Source organism: Lepisma saccharinum, chromosome 28, assembly GCF_977018435.1.
Source record: "Lepisma saccharinum chromosome 28, izLepSacc3.1, whole genome shotgun sequence".
Classification (NCBI taxonomy): domain Eukaryota; kingdom Metazoa; phylum Arthropoda; class Insecta; order Zygentoma; family Lepismatidae; genus Lepisma; species Lepisma saccharinum.
In genome coordinates this window covers 39605960-39626914 of record NC_139256.1, presented here as the reverse complement: position 1 = coordinate 39626914, position 20955 = coordinate 39605960, and the positions used below count along the sequence as shown (strand labels likewise).

Sequence of the window (20955 nt, the reverse complement as noted above, 5' to 3'; positions counted from 1 at the left end):
ACTGCCTCCACTGGTCCTACCCTCGATCTCCAAACAAACAAAAACGACGCGAAATGAGATACATTACGTTTTGACTTTCGTCGTCTGCTTGTTTTATAGAAGGTAGTAAGCAATTTTTTTCACATATTATGACCCAACCTCTCAGTCATAGGCATACAAAAAGTAGTCATATTGATTTTATAGTGGTCCAGTAACCAAACGTGGTAATTTATTTTTCAGTTAAAATGTTTCCGAAAATATTTATTACCTTATGAATAGAGTGACCCACTTTTGTCAACTATTTGAGCAAATCCTTTCCAACGAAGGAAAACTGGTACAGTATAAAAATTGTAAGCTATATTGGTTTGTATTTTTTTTTAACTTCTTACAAAACTGCTGCTGTTAAAAAATAAACGAAATGTGCACATGTCGTAACGAAAAGCACTTGACACTGTCAACCACAAAATCTTTGTAAATTGGTAGAATAATGTCTAAATGACACTGTCTAAAAAATAAACTTACTTGCTCAGGAGTACAGAAACGAATACCAGGAAGATACCAGTTAGGTATAGTGAAAACACATTTAACTCGTTTATTTCCGAATTATTTACATTTGTACTTACCTTATATGCATAGCGGAACATTTTTCAACTTGGGATTATGTTTTTTTCACTGAAAAAAGCGTAATTTTTTACATTACAAGTAATTATTGGTCGTTGCTAATTCGCTTTCGTTACATACAATATAGCGGGTAAATCTTGACTCACGTTGTCTATCGTCAGCTGATATGCAGTGTTTCCAAACTTATGAACCGAAAAATGCCACACAAACTATTCACAAAAACTTTTTAAGCGAAAATTGATCCACAAACCATTCATGGAAGGTCAGGTTAGTTCAGTTAGGTTAGGCAAACAGAAAATTAAATTAGGGAAAAAAAAACTGCTCCCACGTCATCTTGTAAAACTACCGCGTGGTTGCTACACTAAAACTTATTAACCGATAAATGATGGTTTTTAGGCTAACATTGATCCACAAACCATCCAGAGAAGGTTAGGTTAGGCAAACATAGAAAATTAAATTGGAAAAAAAAACTGCTCACACGTCATCTTGTAAAACTACCACGTGGTTGCTACACTGACAAGGGGTTACATATTCGAACACACGGAACATTTGATTCACGTAGTCGACAGTAATGGTGGCACGAGCTATCGTGCAACGGAGATACATTAATGTCGAAAATGACATTATTTGCCGGCCGAATAAGTTGCACGAATGGAAAAAACACTATTCCCAGCTTCCAAAAGTCCACAGGAACTCAATTTCGTAAGTACTTTCCCGTCATTTCTCCTGTAAATTTTAAGAAATCTGTTTTCACTATTGCTTGGCCTGCCTGTTCACCTGATCTGTCCCCACTTGATTTTTTGTGGGGGGGTCATGTCAAAAGTGTTGTCTACAAGACACCTGTGAGTAATGTAGAGAAACTCTTGGCAAGAATCCTTGCAGCCTATGATCTGGTCCGAACCATGGTGGAATGACAAACATGTGGAGGCACGCGCATGGCTCTCAGCCATACTCCAGAGCTCTGACGTCAACATAGTGGCCACAGCCTGGAGACGGGGTGCTTTTCAGAGGGTAACAAGTGGAGTTTCTGGTTTTGTTCTTTTCTGTAGACCATTGAACTTTGAACTGAGTGTTTCTTCCTTTTTTTTTTGTTGTCTTCGTTTCACTTTTAGTGAGAAGAATCTAAGTGCATTGTGAAAGAAAATATGCCTAACTGTGCTATTTACGGCTGTAGCAATTATTACAAAAAGACGAAAGGAACGAATATCAAGTATTTTGGAGTTCCTGTTAAAGAAGAAGAAATTTGGGTATTGGCTTGCAGGCGGAAGGACAAAATATACCTCAGAAATAAACACTTTATATATATATAAAGAGAGAAAGATAAACACTTACCATTTATTTCTGAGGTTTATTTTGTCCTTCCGCCTGCAAGCCAATACCTATTTGTGACAAATTTCTTCATCTTAAACAGGAAATCCTAAATACTATATATATATATATATATATATATACAGTGATCAGAATGCTACATTTTAAAAGTAGCTTCGCTACAACTACAGCTACTCTTCCAAAATGTAGCTTCGCTACAGCTACAGCTACATTTACCAAAAAGTAGCTCGCTAAGCTACTCCTGTTCGCTACTTCGCTACTTTTTGCGCTACTTCTGCATAAAAAAAAATGAAAACAACGATATGGGTATTAAAAAAATCCCCTACTACTGGTAATAGATTGTTATTTATTATCATGATTCCAGTCATTCAATAATTTTGAAAGCATATCAATTCAAATTTGATATATGAATATTGCAATTAGGGTGTTACCCAAATTAATATTTACTATTATTATTGTATTATTAATATACAACTATACACATAAAATTTGGTAGGATTACGTATTTATGATCACATCAACATATTTTTCTTGAGAATAAATATTTCGTTTTTATAGACTAATATGAAGTCAGCATTTTGAATGAAAAGTACCTGGAGCCCTTTGACTACAAAAGGGCCCCAGGTTCGATAACCAGCAGAGGCACATAGTGTTTAGGATCCAGTCTCTATCAGATTATCTATGCTTAAAATGGACTGAAAACAAAAACTAGGAAAGACGCCAAGTTGGGAGGATGAGATCCTCCTGCTCCTCCATTCTCACAATTATCCGAAAGTGGTAGAAAGCGACTATAGATATGAGAATAATTAAATAAACCATTCATCCTCATTGTCATGAAGTGGAAGAATAGGTGAGGAGGTAAACAGAAGAGGACAAATGAATGGTGGTGGACTATATCAAAGCGTTTGAAGATTATTATGGAATAGGGTGTACCTATGAAATGCAAGAAGGTAATATGTAACTCGTACTATGTGCCAGTAATTACGTATGGAGCAGAGACTTGGACAATGACATAGAGGGACAAAGAAAAGATGCAGGCAGTGGAGATTAAATTTTTAAGGAGTCTTTTGATGAAGACTAGAAGGGATAGAATAAGAAATGAGGAAATCCGACAGACAGTGGGTGTGGTGAAGCTTCAGGACAGAATAGATCAGGAACAGATGAGATGGTTCAGACACATGAAGAGGATGGTTGCAGAAAGACTACCAGTAAGAGCTTACAATGTACAAGGAGGGAGAATAAGGCCAAGGGGGAGACCAAGATGTCGGTGGAAAGAGCAGATAGTGGAGAGTGTTAGGGGACAAGATTGGAACACCTTGGAAAGAGAGGAGTTGTGAAAGACCTGGAGGCTTGACTTCTATGCCGACCCAGCCAGAGGCAGAAACAGTGAAGGATGATGATGATGATGTCATGATTAGCAAAAGTTACAGAAAAGTGACGCAAAAGTAGGAGAAATACATAAATTTGAAAACTATGAATATTAACTAAAGAAAATTGCATTTCTGCAGGAAAGTCAATAACTCGTACATACTTTTTGCAATATGATAAAATTATTGAAGAAACTGTCGTGTAAACCTGAGTGTTCTAAACGTATTGTAATTTTAAAATTTGTGAACAAATACTATCGTGAAAATAATTGTAATTCCAGAAACTCTATCATTCTTGTAACAATAATTTCTTGCTGGTGAGATCCTATATACTGACATTTATTGCTGGCACTATTGCCTTGTCAGTGCAGTGGAAATTCCATCGCTCGTTTTTGCACTGCAAGTTGTGTCTTACACAGCAATTAAAGACATTTTGGTGTCTCTTACACCATGAATATCTACAGGATTTGTTCCAAGGGTGACACAAATGAGGCACTTTTTTCCTGTGGTGCAGCAAACGAGGCATGTTTCTCCCCAAAATAGTGATGCAGCTAAAAAAAAGTACATGTTAGCAGGAATATATTCATATATATCAGTTAGTTATCTGGATATCTGAATTCTTCAGATACTAATTAAATAAATTACGCAGATATCTATAATCTACAATCTAGATAATCTGTATCTCCATGTAATAGACTGTCTTTATGAACCTCCTGCAAAATTCAGGGTTATTGTCGATTTCTTCTGACGCTGTTGCCACATTCAAAATTCACCTCAAAATGCTGAGAAAAAATGTAGCGAAATTTTGCTACAACTACAGGAATTTTGTAGCTTCGCTACCGCTACAACTACAATTTTCAAAATGTAGCGTCGCTACAGCTACATATTTTGTAGCTAGCTACAGTAGCGACGCTACAAGTAGCTCACTACTTCTGACCACTGTGTATATATATATATATATATATATGCATGTACATGTATTATGTGCTTTCACGTATCACGTTTTATGTTGCTTTTCTGCCTACTTGCGGCGATAAGACTTGATGATCATATGAAATTTGATCAAGGGACAAACACAAATACTCTTACCAAGTTTAGGATTCGAACCCGGTAACTTCCGTGGCAATATTGCGAGTCAAGAACCCGGCACCCTCAGTCACCGAAGCGACTCACGCAGTCTTATGTGTGTGTATATGTATGTACAGTATATGTCTGTATATATATGTGTATATGCAGGGTGGTATTTGTAGGGGGGATGAGGGGGAATTCCCCCTTCTGGTTACTTGTGTCCCCCCCTCTGCTTGATAAATTTTATCTCTGGGGGGCGAAACAACAAATAATTAGCAATTTTGTTACTTTCCCCACTTTGCCATTCAATTGCAACACTTTTCTGTCAAACAACTGGAAGCTTCATTTGGGGAAGCCATATGTGGCCTCAGGTGCTGCTATATTCCTGGAACTGTCAAATAAGTGGCCAGGGTTGAAGACCACCTCCCCTCTTCCCTTTTCTTTCCCACGGAGTTTGGCAGGAATGAATGTGAAAGTTACAAATGGGTTGTCACGTAACTCAAACTTGTCACCACAGAACATCTGTATTTGTATGAGTGAAACAATAGTACATGAAGATAGCCTACATGGAATTTTTGACGTGAGCGCAATAGCCCTTTACGAAGTCATATTTTATAGAACAGTGTCCTTTTTTAGAACACTGAGCTAGATTAATTTGTGAAGCTATCATGTTAGTGAAAAAAGTGGGCATTACGAGTTCCAAACTCCGTGTCATCGGAAATTTGCCTTCAAAATTAAACGAAATCTATCTATCTATTTAATATATCTATATAATCATTATGTCTCTAGACCAGTGGATCTCAACCTTTTTCATTCCGGGACCCAATCCTCTTCATTTTTACAGATGAAACTACTTATGGTAATATAGAAAAGTTAATATGTAATTTAAAAGACTAATTTACTTTAACATCCTGAAAATGAAAACATATTTTCCCTCACCGAAATAACGTGACTAATGTGAAATATGGTAGAGCGCGAATAACAGAAATGTATTATGTAGAATTTAGACTACGTACAACATGGGTTGAATTAAAATTGTTAAAACAAGACATCTTAGTAATTTAAATGTTATAGGTTTTTAAGACACAGTAAATAAATTTTCGAGCCTGACTTCGCGACCCACCGAACGCCCCTCGGCATCCAGCAGTGGGTAGTAGAATTCCGCCCCCCCCCCCCTGCCCCACTGGAAATTTCTTAAATACCACACTGTGTATATGTGTATAGAGTTATTAATGCAGCCTATGTTATGTGCTCTTTTAATTTTAATTTCCAAGTTCCCCATGCATATAGTACTGTATCATGAATGCACATTTTAGAGGGTGTGGAGGGTAGGGACCCACACATTCTCAATCTTGGCCATTTTGGAGGTGATGTAATCAGTACCACACACTGGCCACTTTTACCCCCATGGTTGCCCCCAAGTACCCATTTATTTAAGGCTGGGTGAGCTCCAGAACCACTTTATGCGGGTACAAGACCGGAAATATTCTGAACTTAGATCACTCACCACAGGAATCGAACCTGGGTCTCCCGCGTACCAGTCAGATTCCCTACTGACTATTAAAATATATTGCATACTGTCTACAACCAGCATGTGCATCTGTAATGAGAGTAACGCTACATGAAGATAGGTTTCCAGTGCTTGATTTCTGTTTAGATACGAATGTGATTCTTTATTGTTGTTATTTAGTGTTGCTTATCTCTTATTTTTGATCGCAATGACACGGATGAGTGATACTTGGATGAAGTTGATGAAGGATAACTCACAAAGAACACCAATGCCAGGCCGGAATTTGAACCCGTGACCTTTGGCACCATAGCAAGCTGTGCTAATCTCTCCACCACGGAGGTCAGTGGGTACAAATGTGATTTCTCAATTATTTATTAATTATTTCCTCACTTGGCGCCATGGTTATGGATAATAATGGGGTAAAGAAGTAAAAGAGACGTGGGAAATGTAGGAAATGCTTGTAAAATTATCAAGTACAAATGCATTTCCCCATTCTCTCTCTCTCTCTCTTTCTTTCTGTGTGTTTTCTTGCCCTTAGAAAATTAGATAACAACTGTAATGGGATTGAATACGCTAATATGAAAGAATTAAAACTACTTTTCAAATGTAAGAGAGGTAGTCAGAATTGTGACAGTGTATGGTGAAAATTTGAATTTGCATTTTCCAAAAACAAAGAAGAAATAAAGGTGAGACTATCATGATGATGATTAATTAATTATGACACATGAAATCCATGAGAGAACACTGAAAGGAGTGCCCAAGTCTGGACTGAACGTCGAAGCCTTCGCTAAGTCTGACACTCAACATGTTTGGACATGAAGGTTCCTGTGTGTGTAATACTAATAAAAACACAGAAGAAAGCTATGCACTAGGCTCATGCTGACCAGTAAGGCTGAAAAGAGATTTATTACTAAACAACACTTTTTCACAACATTGTATTTGATATTTGCAAGATCCCCACATTCTTAACTTTTCCCTTAATTTTTTCTCAATTTTTTGGCTCGTGCATTTGGGGGGGCTGCAACCCCATCACGCCCTCTGCTCGGCACACCATTATATGGCTATTCCGCCTGTTTTGAAGTTATATTGAGTCTGTAGTTGAAATGTTTTTGGTTCACGAAGAACGCTTCACTGTAGAGGGAGCGGACAGTGTTTTGTGGTTAAATGCCTTACTTTTGCACTCTCTGGTTTTGGCTTTGCTATTTATACTTTTTAAGTGGATTAGGATTGTTAAATTTGAGTGCTGTAGTATTCTTATTAGGGATGGGACAGATTAATCGGTTCTCTTTCGGTATTGACCGATGTACTCGTATGAGTTTATTGGTATAATTACTGAATATTTTTCCGATCTAATATATCTATAAATATCTTGTAGTGCAAAATTATGCCATTTTGTTATTTTTATGGATAATTTCCATGCCCTACTTTTTAAAAAGTAAATGTCTAAATATGCAACTCCTTTTGTACTGCAGTCATCTTGAAACACATATTTATTAAGGAGCTCAATGAACCATTAAGTTTCTTCAAGGACTATTGGGAATTTTAAATAGGATCGGTAGAATGTTGGTTATTGGTAGGGAGACAAATTTATGGTAAATAAAAACTGAGGAGAGCATTAAATAAAATGTTAGATCAGCGGTATATATCAGCGGTGGAAAAATAAATAAATTGGCACACACTTTTTCATCATGAGAGGAAACAACATACAAAAGAGCTATAAATTGATAAACTACTTCCTTTTTATATACTGTACACATACACAAGTACTTAGATTTCAACTGTAATTGCCAGTAGCTGCGATTGGGTGGGTCAAGGATAGTTTACGTTTCTTGCTAGACAAGGCTTAGTATTTAGAGGCCGTAGTGCAGGGCCAAAGAAAGTGGGGACCCCCCCCCCCCCCCCCGAATCTCTGCCACTGGTAATTGCACTGAAAAAAAAAAGAAGAATTTCACTTAACCTCAGTTCTAAGTCTCGCTGTGCATATATATATTTTTACTCACTCTTCCACATTCACCTGTGAATGTGATGGAAGGTAAAACGTTCTTCAGCTGCAAGTGGTAGGAAACTTTAGGCAAACGTTTCGTTACTAATCGACAGTTTGAGCACACAATCTCGGTTGCCGGTTTTTGCATGTTTTCTACTTAATTTGATGATATTTCACGATTATTTCGCGAAAAAGCTTTAATTACATGGAAAAGCACACATTTCGCATTACTTCGCGAATAAAACTCGTGCATATTTCATCATTGGGGGTGGAGTTATGTGCAGAATGTTCAAAGTTGCATCTTTTTTTCACATTTTGCTATTTCGCGCATCGCGAAAATTCAATGTCCCTAGTAATTGGTATCGGTAAATTTTATATCAGTAGTTTATCGGTACCGGTCAAAATTTCATATCAGCCCATCCCCTATACTTTCTCCTCATGCTATATATACACACAAAGTTTTCCATGTGAAAAGAATACTTCACACAGCGGCAACTTATGAGCACAGTTACTTACAGAACCTACTTTTCATGATATACCAGACAAATTAATACTTTCTGCACCTTCAAAACACGTCAATTTGTCTCCAAATCAAAATACTACCATTTGACTTGCCCCATGCGTTTTTATGAGGTGGTGTTAATAGTTTATGCTATTAGAGGTTTTGAAACTGTTGGCGTGTTACAAAAGTACAGATTGACTCTGTAAAACTATGTGTATCTTTCCCTCAATTCTGGGAAAGCAAAAGAAACACTTATGGACATAATAGGAACACTGTATTTGAAAGTTTACAATATATAAATCATACAATTAGCCTTTTGTTGTTTGTGATTTTCAAAAGTCAGCTACAGTATATCACCGAGAAGCTCGTTGAAAGCGTCGACACCGAATGCAGCCGCCTCTGATCGCCACATGTATTCCACCAAAACATTCATATGAATGACAATCATCCCTATTTATGCTAAGAGAACCAAACCTAACAGGCCTAACCTAACAATGTAGGCATTCCTCGTGTGGAATAAATGCTGGAATAATATAAACAAACAAAAATTTCATTTAATGTAACTTAGACAAATGAGGTAGTCCGTATAATACTAAAGTACCTTTGTTTCCCCTTTTATCTATTGTATTTTTTTTTTCTTTCATGAAGCCAATTGTGGTTAGTGAGCAAGCTGGACCTCACCCATATGTAAGAATTTGAATAGGACTCTCCAGTAAATGCAATGTTTGTAAATTCAACAATGATTGGAAAATCATGGGTATTAATATGTTTAAACATTAAATGGAAGTTATATGCTACTAAATCAATGTTTTCTCTTGCAGGATAATTTTTAATATTCTTCTGGAAAATGAAGAAAGTACCATCCCTGTATTTCTTGAGCTTGACTGCGACAGTACCTGTGTTGAAGAAACTGGGTAGTAATGACAATAATCCAAGTAGGGAATGGCCTTTGGACAAAATGCCAGGTACCATTGTCGAAGATCTAATGGATTGTGCTTTTATTGAACAGCTTTACTTAACAGCCAAAATGAACTGGAGAATCTTTCTTACACCTCATATCGAAAGAGCTGTTGTGCCATATGATAATAAACTTTTTAATTTCCTTCACTCAAGATGCAACAAACTCAAACAGTTGTATATTCTACCAAGTGACAAGAATGAACATATTTCTGACATTTTGTGTTTGCTGGCATCTATACCCCGAGTATGCATATGCGAGTCATTTTTCTGTTTTCGTGCAATCAAGAATTTTGAGCTGTGGAGGTCTTTGGTTAGTAGTCCATCTTTGGTTGCATATATTTGGATTTGGTCCCCTGTGTATTATTCTGTGAACATGCTCACATCTTCGAGAAGTTCTGTTGGTGTTAACAATGTGCTACCCACGGAACTGTATTTGACTGATGCCGATTTGTCTGTCGAAGATATACAGCGTATTCTTGAGCATTGTCCAAGTATAAGGATATTGCGTCACGAATACGTTGTTCCAGCATTATACTTGCAGCACAGAAATGGCAGACGTGAAGAACTGCCGCAATATGAGCTTAGAAACCTAGATATGACATTTTACGGACGAAACGAATTGACAAGTTTTCCCTCATATGTTACTAGTCTGAATGCTGCCATGCTGGTAGCGGAACTCTGTCCCAAAACAGAAATTTTACGTTTGAAAGTGAATGATTTTACTCAAGGAATATTGCTTAATCCCTTTCATGGCTTGGCAAAAGTGGAAGAGCTGAGCATATGGAGGATGAGTTGTCATGAGAATTTTAATCAAGAACTATACATGTTTCTCTTGAAGCATGGCCAAACGATGAAGCGCCTTGAATTAACTTGCATGCTGAATTTGGATTTGGAACTTATTATTTACTTGTGTCCAAATCTGGAGTTTTTGGGGTTAGTTGGTAACAGTTACACCACAGCAACAACGTGCAATTCTGCGCCACGTGTGTTGTCCGCTTTGAAGATTTTATGTGTTAGAGGGATTCGGACAGTACAAAGTCACCTGTGGCAGTACATGCTCCAAGGAAGTGCCAAGCGAATAATGTTCATTAGTGGTGAAAACATTCCACCTCTGATAAATGGTGTTACAGAAGAAAACTGGAGAAACCTTCTTATTCTTCGTATCGAAAAATGTGACTTTCTGAGTGTGAATCACATTCTGGCACTTCTCAATGTAGGGATAAGTCTATGCCGTGTTCACGTACAAGATTGTATAAATATTGGTAGGAATGAATTTAACCTGATAACAAAACACATCAGTGACAAAAAGTTGAATCTCACTTTGAGTGTCAAAGTTGGTACGGACACATTTTTATGTAGAAATATATAGCGAGAGGGTAAAGTTCTCTCAATGTTGTACCTTTTTAAGGTATGGTAAATGTCAAATTAAGCTTATATACTTGATACATATTTAGAATATGTGTCAAAATAAAAAAAACAAGTTTTTTTTATTTTTTTTGAATTTTGTTTTTTTTATGTAGGTTACATTGCACAGTACCTATTGCGTTTAAAATATTTTTTGGGTTGTTTTACTGTTTTGCACAACTACCTTTAGTACTGAACATTCATACATACTATGTAAAGCTGAATCATTCATAGCAGATGAATTGAAACATTGTTGTTTTATTATTTTGTAAAATACAAAAGTTTTATTTTTCTGAGTACAGACACAAATATTGACAGTACCTATTAACTTTTGACCTCATCATAAGGTGATCAAAATAGGATACATCCTGGCAAGACAAAACGTTTAAAGTGATGGTATATGTACAAATACGAACTTGTTTAAAGAGGGAAAACATATTACAAAAAGAAAGTTTGAAAATATCTTTTAAGCATCATAAACTACATTATTATGATTTTTTCATTTTTGTTACATAAATTATTATTCTTCCTCTTCCCCTTTTGTCTCATAGCATCTGGGTTGCCTCTATCCACTCCTTCCATCTCTCTCGTTCCTTTGCCATCCTCTTCATTTCTCTTATTCCTGCTTGCGTTGTCATCTTTGTGAGATCTGTCCAGGGTTCCGGAGGCATTCATTTCTTCTCTGAATCATCATCTACCTCTATGTGGGTGATTAGCGCTTTTGGTTATATAGTCCTTTCAGCCTCCAGGTCATGGCTGGGTTTCTGTCTTAGTCTTCTGAGGATCCCTCATCGCTACTAGAGCATGGTTTTCCAAATTTTAACTACATGGGAATGTAGTGCCCCTTCTGCTATCTGCGCTGTACCGCATCTGCCATTGGGGTCTTCACCGTTACCCTGGCTAGGGGCCCTTATGAGGTACTACGATACACAGCCAGATGAACGAAGGTTGTTTAGAGAGGTGTTAGTCCTCTGGGTTTTCCACTTCCACCGCCATTGAGATAACATCCATCTTCTTCCACCTTTGGAGCCGTTAACCAGCTAATAGTAAGCTCCCTGGGAGCGTGTTACAAAAATTCAATGATATTCATTCAGTACCTTCCTGGTCGAACACAGCCTGTGCAGTGGCTGGAACCACGCCACCTTTCTGGCGAAATGGATGAGCATAATCCTCCATTCAAAGGCATACATTTATTTTAATTCAAATACTTCACAATTGCATGTAATCACATATTTTTGTCCAGAAATATGGAACAGTTTTCCTTGTACTGTCACCCCTTTTTCACATTGAAGAAGGAATACCGAAAGGAAATACAATCTATAAATTCTGATTTATTTGAAAATAGCATTACTAAGATTACTTCCATTTCATTCCACACACACATGGCCACAGGAATTTGAGCCACCTCCTTCCAGGTCCGAACTTTAAGTTCATAGAGGATGTGTGGAGGTGGTGGTAGAAGACTTTCTGCTTTCAAATTTCACTTTTTCTGAAACGCATGCCATGCCCCAAGATATTGGTACTGCTAACTCAACTCTGACATAACTAGTTATAGCCAGTGTTGCAGGCCTCCCCGATAGTGTAGTCGTCACCTTGTAATCAAAGTGTCCCAGGTTCGATACGCGGTGGAGGCACATAGTAGTTTGGATCCCACTTTAAACTCTAGGTACAGTCCCAATCAGCCTTTCTGTGCATAAAGTGGACTTAAAACAACAATTCAATTCTTATATCCAGTGTTGCAAAATCACCCAATTCATTGTCACACCCCGTAGCTTGAAACAAGAGTTCTAAGATTACCAGTCAGGTTAAGTCTACATTTACTCCCATTTTGAGTGCATACATTGCTTACATCATCAGGGAACAAGATGAGAGCAATGTATACACTCAAAATGGAAGTAAATGCTGATTTTACCTGGTTGGCAACCAGATCTTAATATTAAAAAATATGATCCCAGTGATTGATTTGTGATAACCTCTATGTTGTTATACTTATTTTTCATATACATGTTTGCTTTGTTTATAAAGTATCCTAGATATGTACAGTGTTAAGATTACCAAATATTCTTAAATATTTTATGAAGGTTGAAGCCAATGAATGATATGTAACCATTTAGTATTATAAACCAGTAATTATATTTTGAATTTGTGTTATAAACATAAGCTATTTCTGATACTTATTTTTAATTTGAATTAGTTATTTTGCTCTAATCAACACATCTGTACTTGAATATGTGCGAACAGCTACGCTCCGATGCCATAATGAAACCATAGGAAAAAAATTGATCAATTTTGTTTTAAATGGACATGCTCCTTACAACAGAACTACCGGGCCTCCCCGATGGCACAGTGGTAGTGTCGTTGCCTTGTAATTAAGAGGTTCGATACCTGGTGGAGGCACATACTGGTTCGGATCCCACTCTAAACTGTAGGTCCAGTCCAGATTAGCCTTACTGTGCATAAAGTGGACTTAAAACACAAAATCATACAACAGAACTACCGTATATTTCTGAATCCTAGACGAGTTTTTTTGCAGCAATTTCATGCCTAGTAGTATTGGGTCGTCTTGCTTTCACGGCATATGATGTGGAGTTTTTATTTTCTTTACTGAACAGAACCACAAGCTTCCATTAAGCTCTAATTCTACCCTCTGCCACGCCTACTGCTTTAGCCTTGAACATTCGCATGTGCTTTGAGCATTGTTGTGTGATGGCACGTAGTGACTGTTGTGGCAGACATTTCTTTTATCAATTGTTGTGAGACGTAGATTCCACTTTTAAATTTCGTAGTAAAGTGTGATATACCATACTATACAATAGCGTCGCCGCCTTGTAATCAAGGGGTCCCGGGTTCGATACCCGGTGGAGGCACAAGTGGTTCGGATCCCACTTTAAACTGTAGGTCCAGTCCCGATTAGCCTTACTGTGCATAAAGTGGACTTAAAACACCAACTCAACTCAACAACCATACTATACAAAGGTGGTATGTATACGCTATCTTCTTTACTTTATTTTACGATAATACCCATATGTAATGGATCGCAATGTTGAAAAACGTGCTTCAACATCGAACTTCACAACAGGGTGCAGGTGTTACTATGATGCACATTTAAAAAGTTTTGAAAATAGTTTTTCTGTAATCCCTTGTTGAAATATGTGGGGTCGTCTTGCATTCAGAGATATGTGGTATTTTGTTTTTCACTGCATCAAAAAATCACATAAACACAGCTCCACTGTTCTACACCCCTCTAAGGGTCAGGATCAAAGACAAAATTGTTCTGCAACAAAAAGCAGTAAATTTACATTTCATATATATTTCCCTGTTTGCGGGTAATGTGCTATTGTGCAGTATATTGAGTACATGCAATATCAGTGCTCGCTAATACCAGTGGTATCGGTTAGAATGAACCTATACCAGCTAATACTTTTCCATAATCCTTGTCTCTCTCTTGTGTGCAAAAATGACACTTTCACGGTGTCTGAATATCCTAGAAATCATGCCAAATGCATTATTTTCACAAGATACGCGAAAATATGGTGGGAATAAATTAATTTTTTGAAGTTGCTCCAAGGAGAATGTGTTTTTTTCCAATACACTTTAAAGTTCACCATCTTTTTCATTGTTCTGTACGTACATATTTAGAATTCAAGCCTTTAATAAGAATTTCTTTCATGCCTATATGATGGTGAACTTCAACTGTAATTAGTTTACTGTGTAATGAACAAAATAAAATATATTTTTCTGATATTTTTGCCTGTGAAATAAAATGTGATTAAAATTGCATTCTGTGATAAAGGAAATATTTATGAATATTTATTAACTCTATATTGTAATTAGATAAGGAGATTTTAAAAAAGCTAGTCTTATAAACTGAGTTGCAAAATTTTTTCAGTCTGATTGAAAATTTCATGTGGTCTTTCATTTTGATATTAAAACTTTGCAAAGCCTACAGAAAAGTGTAATTATGGAGATATATTTTTAAAAATAATAAAGTTTATTTCCTGATATATTTTCTTATGACAATGGAATGATATTTCATATATATTTATATTTTGCTTGTTTTAATGTTTCCCACACACTCTTACTGTTGGTGTACGCTGTTCTTGAATGCTTAATACATTAGAAATTTTCAATAGTTTAATGTGAATTATACTAGTACATATTAATATTAGCACTTGAATAATATTCCATGCAGTATAGCATGCATATTCACCTTTCTTTGCTTCAGTTACAAGCTGTCATAAGCTGTGGATCATGAAAGAGTCAGCTTATTACAAGAACAACATTGTTCCCAAAAGGACAAAAAATGAGTGGTTTATTTTTTCTTGTATTTGTGAAAATGTATGTTAAATAATATAAATATAAATGTCACATCATACATTTGTATTTTCTTACTATTTTGTTATTGGAGAGAGATTGTTTTTGTCATGTTGTACATAATAAATTTTTTTGAATGTTTTAATTTGTATTTTTGTTACTTAATTTGACCTTCAAGTAAAACCATACATGCAGGATGTTTGCTGTACAACACTGACAAACTCATATAAAGTGTAGAGGACATCAAAGTGTGCAACTTTTCTGAAGAACCCAGTTTTTTTTTCTGTGAAGCATTATTAGATGTGAGCAAACTATATCTCAGTTGGCTTGTGTTTTTCATAACTAACATAGTTATACATTTTTAAATTGTGTAATTTTAAATGTACAAGGGGTATCGTAAAGTTTTAATTATCATCCGGAAGTTATTGAGCTATGTGGATGAAAGTTTGTCAGTGTAATCACTGCACCTTGTGTGTATGATGGTGTAAAAATGTTCGTAGTATGTTGTCTACTTTTTTAATAGTTGGTGGTAGATGTCAGTAACCTGTAAGATGGAGAAGAATGAGGCTTGCAGTGTAATTAAGTTCCTGCATTTGAGGTGTTACAGTGCCCAGCAAGTTCAATGCTTGCTTTGGTGATATGACACTGTTGTGAGGTGGCAGTGGACGACCATCACTCATGGACGATGAGTAGAGCCCGGAAGTTTGGCAAAATGCCTCTTTTTATCTACTGCATATATTGATAAAATTTTTCCGGATATACGTTTCTTATGTTGTTTCGAATGTTTTGGAAGTCTTTTCATTTTGCCTATTTTGCCTATTTGGGACCCCACTGCCTATTTTTAATTATAATGCCTTTTTTTGCCTTTTTCAATGAATTTGACATTTTTTTTAAAAAAAAAATGTGTATATAAATTATTTTTCTCCCAAAAAAACGTTGTTGGCATTTATTTTTCTTCCGTTTATTATGTGAATAATTTTCGCCTTATTTAAGTAATATTGAACTCGCGCATGTTTCAACATTGCTGAAGGAGAAAAGTGTGAGAAAAAGTATTTCATGCTGAGTTAGGATATTGCCTTTCGGTTAACATTTCTTGTGCATGATTGACTGCTGAAGTGGACAGGTTGATTTCGAACACAAAGAAAATATTTCTGAAATCTCCTTCTCGAACCCGAAAATTTTAGGAAGTTGCGATTGAGCTTAGTTTACCTCAGCAACCAATCTTGACGAGATAGGGAACCTGGATAGCAGCAGCTATATATTATGCTAACAACCTTCAAAAAATCAGTGAGGTGATCGATGCTCTTCTAGAAAATGAAGCGGCTTCAATTCGTGAAGTGAAAAAAACTCCTGTGCTATTCAAGTTTACTTTTGCACATTATGGTGCATTGCCAGAGACAATTACAATTATAGCATCCATGAAAATCTTCGAGGAATCTATGCAGCAGATGATGGAAGTGCCAGGAGAAAAGGGGTGAGCTGTTGCGGAAAAGTGCTAACGGGTAGTGAGTGCAAATGAGGACTTGAAACAATTGAAAACAATTTGTGATATTCTAAAAGGTGAAAATGCTGTTACCAAAATGAGTCCAGCTACATTAGCTTGTTATATGTATGCTCCAATAACTTCTGTCAAAGTAGAAAGATCATTTTCTATTATGAAAAACATTCTCTCTGACAGACGACTATCAATGAATGTTGAGAACTTAAAAAGCACCTTGTAGTTATGTGCAATCAAGACTGAGAAAATTGAAATGCTCTTCCCAATTTAGATTTTAACATTTTGCCAGAAATTATAGATAAAAGTAAGCGACTTCTAAATGTGCCTTTTTTCGGTTTATTTTGCCTTTTTTTCATTTTAGTGCCTATTTACCACATTATAAATGCCTTTTTGCCTGCCTATTTTAACGAAAATAAATACCTGAACTTCCGGGCTCTAACGATGAGGCTACTTTGAAGAAAGTGGAGGATTCATCCTGTAAGACCAACGAGTAACTCTTCACATGATCGTGCATGCAACTGGTCTTAGTTACGGGTGTGGAAAATTATTCATGACGAACTCCACATGACTAAGGTGTCAGCACACTAGCTTCCGCGGTCTGTCTACATGCCGACAGTGCACCTGCTTACTCATCTCAAGCTGCTGCCATGGAAGCAAGGCAATGCGGCTATTAAATCTTGCCGCTTCTGATCCTGCCCCAGGTGACATTTTATTGATCCCTAAAATAAAAAAAATCCACTGCTCCACTGCAGGGTCAGTGATTCGACAAGGAACACTTGATTTGACGCAATCTGAGAATCTCTACCTACAATGATGGCCTGTGGAAGGTCAAGAAACACTGGGAGAAATGTGTGCATTTGCACGGTGACTATGTAGAGTAGTCTTAAGGACCACAACTTAACCCCTTAAGTGTGGAATTTGTTGAACAAGTTGCTACTGGAAAATGTAGGTTTCTTCGTCAAATTCAGTTGAACAAAATTTATTGAAATAATGCACCAATATTTGCATGCATTTTTCTTTTATAAAGTTTTTATCTACACAAATGCTTTCATATTTCACGACAAATGTAAATAATATAATGATACACAAATACAAATACAATAATACCAACATACAGTAATACACAATATCAGTGGTGACCAGGGGGGCAGTTGCCCCCGCACTATGCCCCCCCCCAAGTTTTGGAACCCAGTTGCCACCACTGGTTGGCATATATATACGTGTATGTACTTCTAGTTCATGTAGAATATTTCTTCCTGGTGTCCTTTCGTCTCTTTCCTCTGTTTCTACTATTTTTTTGTTTTTACTACAGTCAGAACTATCTCGCCAAACATCTGGGTGACTATATATACAGCACAGTAAATCGAATATAGTTGAAACAAAGGTAAGGCGTGTATATATATGCCTTCCACACTACAGCAGCACAATGCAGAGGCCGTATATATATGCCATCAACATTTAGTTCATGGTGATAATTAAAACTTTATGATACCCCCTTGAATAAACTAAGCAAACCTACAAGAAACAATATTAAAAAAATCATGCTAACTCTGACGTTCCTAATGCTGAAGATTTATTACAGCAGCAGCAACACCAAGCCTTCCATCTGCCAAGATGAATCGAAACTTGATCGTTCTTGTTAATTTCCTTCATGTTTATTTCAACACTTTCATTTCATCTTCCTGGCCTCCTCTTTCCTCCACCTTCTATGCTGCATTTCTGTCCATTGAAGCATTCTTCATTTTATTCTAATTTCATTAAAAAGATAAATATAAATAAATAATTTCATTATTATATAACCTCCATTCTCTTGTTTCATCTTTTTTAGATCAAGATAATTTTCTAAGGACTTTGTTTTCGAAAACCCTTAATTAATTTTCATATTTCACATCCCTGTAGTACTATAGAAAATGACAGTTTTGTGCATTTTACCTGTTGTATTAGATAAAGGTCAAAGTTTATGAACAAACAAAAAGTATCTTGGTGGATAAAAATTAGTGGCAACACTGCTGTCAAATGCAAGTCATGAGTCTGTGAGGCACAGGGTTGCAGTAGCTGATAATGGACGGTTCGACGAGCAAGTGTGGTGAGTGGGAACAGCTGTGTGTTATTCACTGCAATGTAGCAAAGTAGAGGAGAGCGCAACTGCCCTATCAATATGTTCACATGGCGGATTGGCTAGCACATCATGCTATGATGCCAGGGGTCCAGGGTTCGAATCCTGGCCTGGGCATGGATGTTTATGAGTGTCCATTCATCAATTTCATCATATCACTAATCCCCATCTTCGCAAATTAGCCAAAAGTGGCACAAAAAGCTAAGTAAAATAAAGCAAATCAATCAATATGTTCACAAAACTGGAATAGTATGTTTGGATCAAAATTGAAGTGGCACGTGGTTGGAGTGCACAAGACTGTTGGCAGGGACTGCGTGAGGCATGTGGTGGTTCAGTTTCTTGGAACACTACATTTGTCCCACACTCTGGAGAAGAAGATGGGACTTGCTGCCAAGAAGTGCCGTCCCACTGCTAACCCTGTGATGTATCTCCTGCGCAACTGGCGATGGGAAGTACTGGAACACCCACCATATTTACCCGATATGAGTCTGTGCAATTATGATCTCTTCGCAAAAATGAAAGAACCATCTCACGCGAACACAAGGGAAGTTTGAAATTATCATGTTCCTGCAATGCCCGTAGGATAATTAACAAAAATAACTGACTGAAAAGATATTTATATACAAGGGTTGATCAAATAAAAAGGTACGAAACGTCGTAACAATGGAATCTTTTATATAATATCGATGCTGCAATGGGAGAACGTAGCGTGATATGTAGGGGTGCGATTGGAGTCGCCACGTGGCATCGGAGCATGCAGGGGAACGCGCATGCGCAGGAGAGAGCAGAGGCTCCGATACAGAGCGCCGTCCAAGTGACGCGGCAGTGCATGTTCGGACAGGATGGCGTTAACATTGGCAAATTCGACTGTTGAGGAGCAGCGAGGCATTATCCGTCTTCTGACAGCGGAAGGTGTTAAACTGGCCGATATTCATCGCCGGATGGTGAACGTTTACGGGGCTGCTCACGGAGGGTGTGGTTCTGTTCCATGATAACGCACGTCTCCAGGGTCACACACGCGGAACTGGCCAGGTTCAAGTGGGAGCAGCTAGACCATCCACCCTACAGTCCGGACTTATCCTCCTGTGACTTCCATGTGTTTGGTCCCCTGAAAAAGCATCTCAAAGGAAAGCGCTTCACCTCGGACGATGAACTCAAGGACGCTGTGAAGGACTGGGTCGCGTCATGGCCAAAGGAATTCTGGGAAAAATGAATCATTCGGCTCGTTCATCAATGGGATCAATGTGCTCAGGCCTATGGAGGATACTTTGAATAAAGTATTCATTTACACCGACAGTGTCGTTTTGTACCTTTGATCAACCCTTGTACTTAAAATATATATTTTAGGAGGACATTTATTTTCCATGAGCAACCGTGAGCATCTTTCTGACAAATATAAGGGTTGCCTGGGAAAAGAATAAGGACGTTTTAAGAGGGTGTTGGGGATATGTGCATGAATTACTTACCTGAATCCTAAAAACAAAAAAAAAAATCACAAATTATAATGAATAAAATATTAATTGTAAACTATATAGAGCGACCACAAATAAAAGCACCTTCAGCCAAACGACTGGATCAAAATAAATTTCACTATTGAGTTTGGGAGTGTAATCCATAGACTTGTAACTTGCATGATTTCTACTGTTTAACTGAAACACCTATTTCCCTAATTAATATTATGGGACGCTCAAAATGTAGGACATTTATGATATTTTTCAAATTCCTCCCGGACGCCTGACATAAGACTAAACTGTAGGTAGGACATGTCTGGGAAAAACAAGATGTCTGGGCATACCATGAAAAGTGGTCTTACAGAGGTTGTTTCCGATCTATGGTGACGATTTCAAACTGCTCCTACCTTAAGAGAAACCATGTCACCACCATCGAGAGTGCTCTTTTTGGTGGCCCTGCATCTTGGCAATTGCCCGACAGTGAAGTTTCCACTGTAGGAGACTGGCACAAAGTGTAGTCATGTCCAACCTCAACCACTCCTCCTGACAGGCTTTCCATAGCCCTTCAATGGTACGGGGTCTTCTCTGAGACAAGGCTCGTTTCAGTAGGCCAAAGGTGCAAAAGTCCCATCTGTGAGGTATCAGGTGACTTCACTGGAATGTCTGTGAAAGGAATGACACAAATTCCAGTTTCTTCTGCCATTTGTTGGAGGAAGAGGCGGGTTGAGCGAGATGTGTGACTTGACGCCTTGTCTTGATGCACCCACACACGATTCTGATCCTTCCCGTAGAGATGGGGAATGTCATGGCGATAAACTGGTGTCAGGACGTTAGCCCGATAATAATCAGAAT

General features: G+C 37.5%; 1 protein-coding gene across 2 annotated transcripts; it reads left to right on the top strand.

The window, feature by feature from the left end:
* Positions 1-18: 18 nt before the first annotated feature.
* Positions 19-10778, top strand: LOC145980775 (uncharacterized). 2 transcript variants are annotated; one of them, XM_083113848.1, is made up of 2 exons: positions 19-102; positions 9182-10778. In XM_083113848.1, the coding sequence occupies exon 2, from the start codon at positions 9208-9210 to the stop codon at positions 10687-10689; it is 1482 nt and encodes a 493-aa protein (XP_082969974.1). In that variant the 5' UTR covers positions 19-102; positions 9182-9207; the 3' UTR covers positions 10690-10778. The 2 variants fall into 2 exon arrangements, with proteins under 2 accessions (XP_082969974.1, XP_082969975.1); XM_083113849.1 differs by having other exon boundaries at positions 97-329.
* The last annotated feature ends 10177 nt before the right edge of the window (positions 10779-20955 follow it).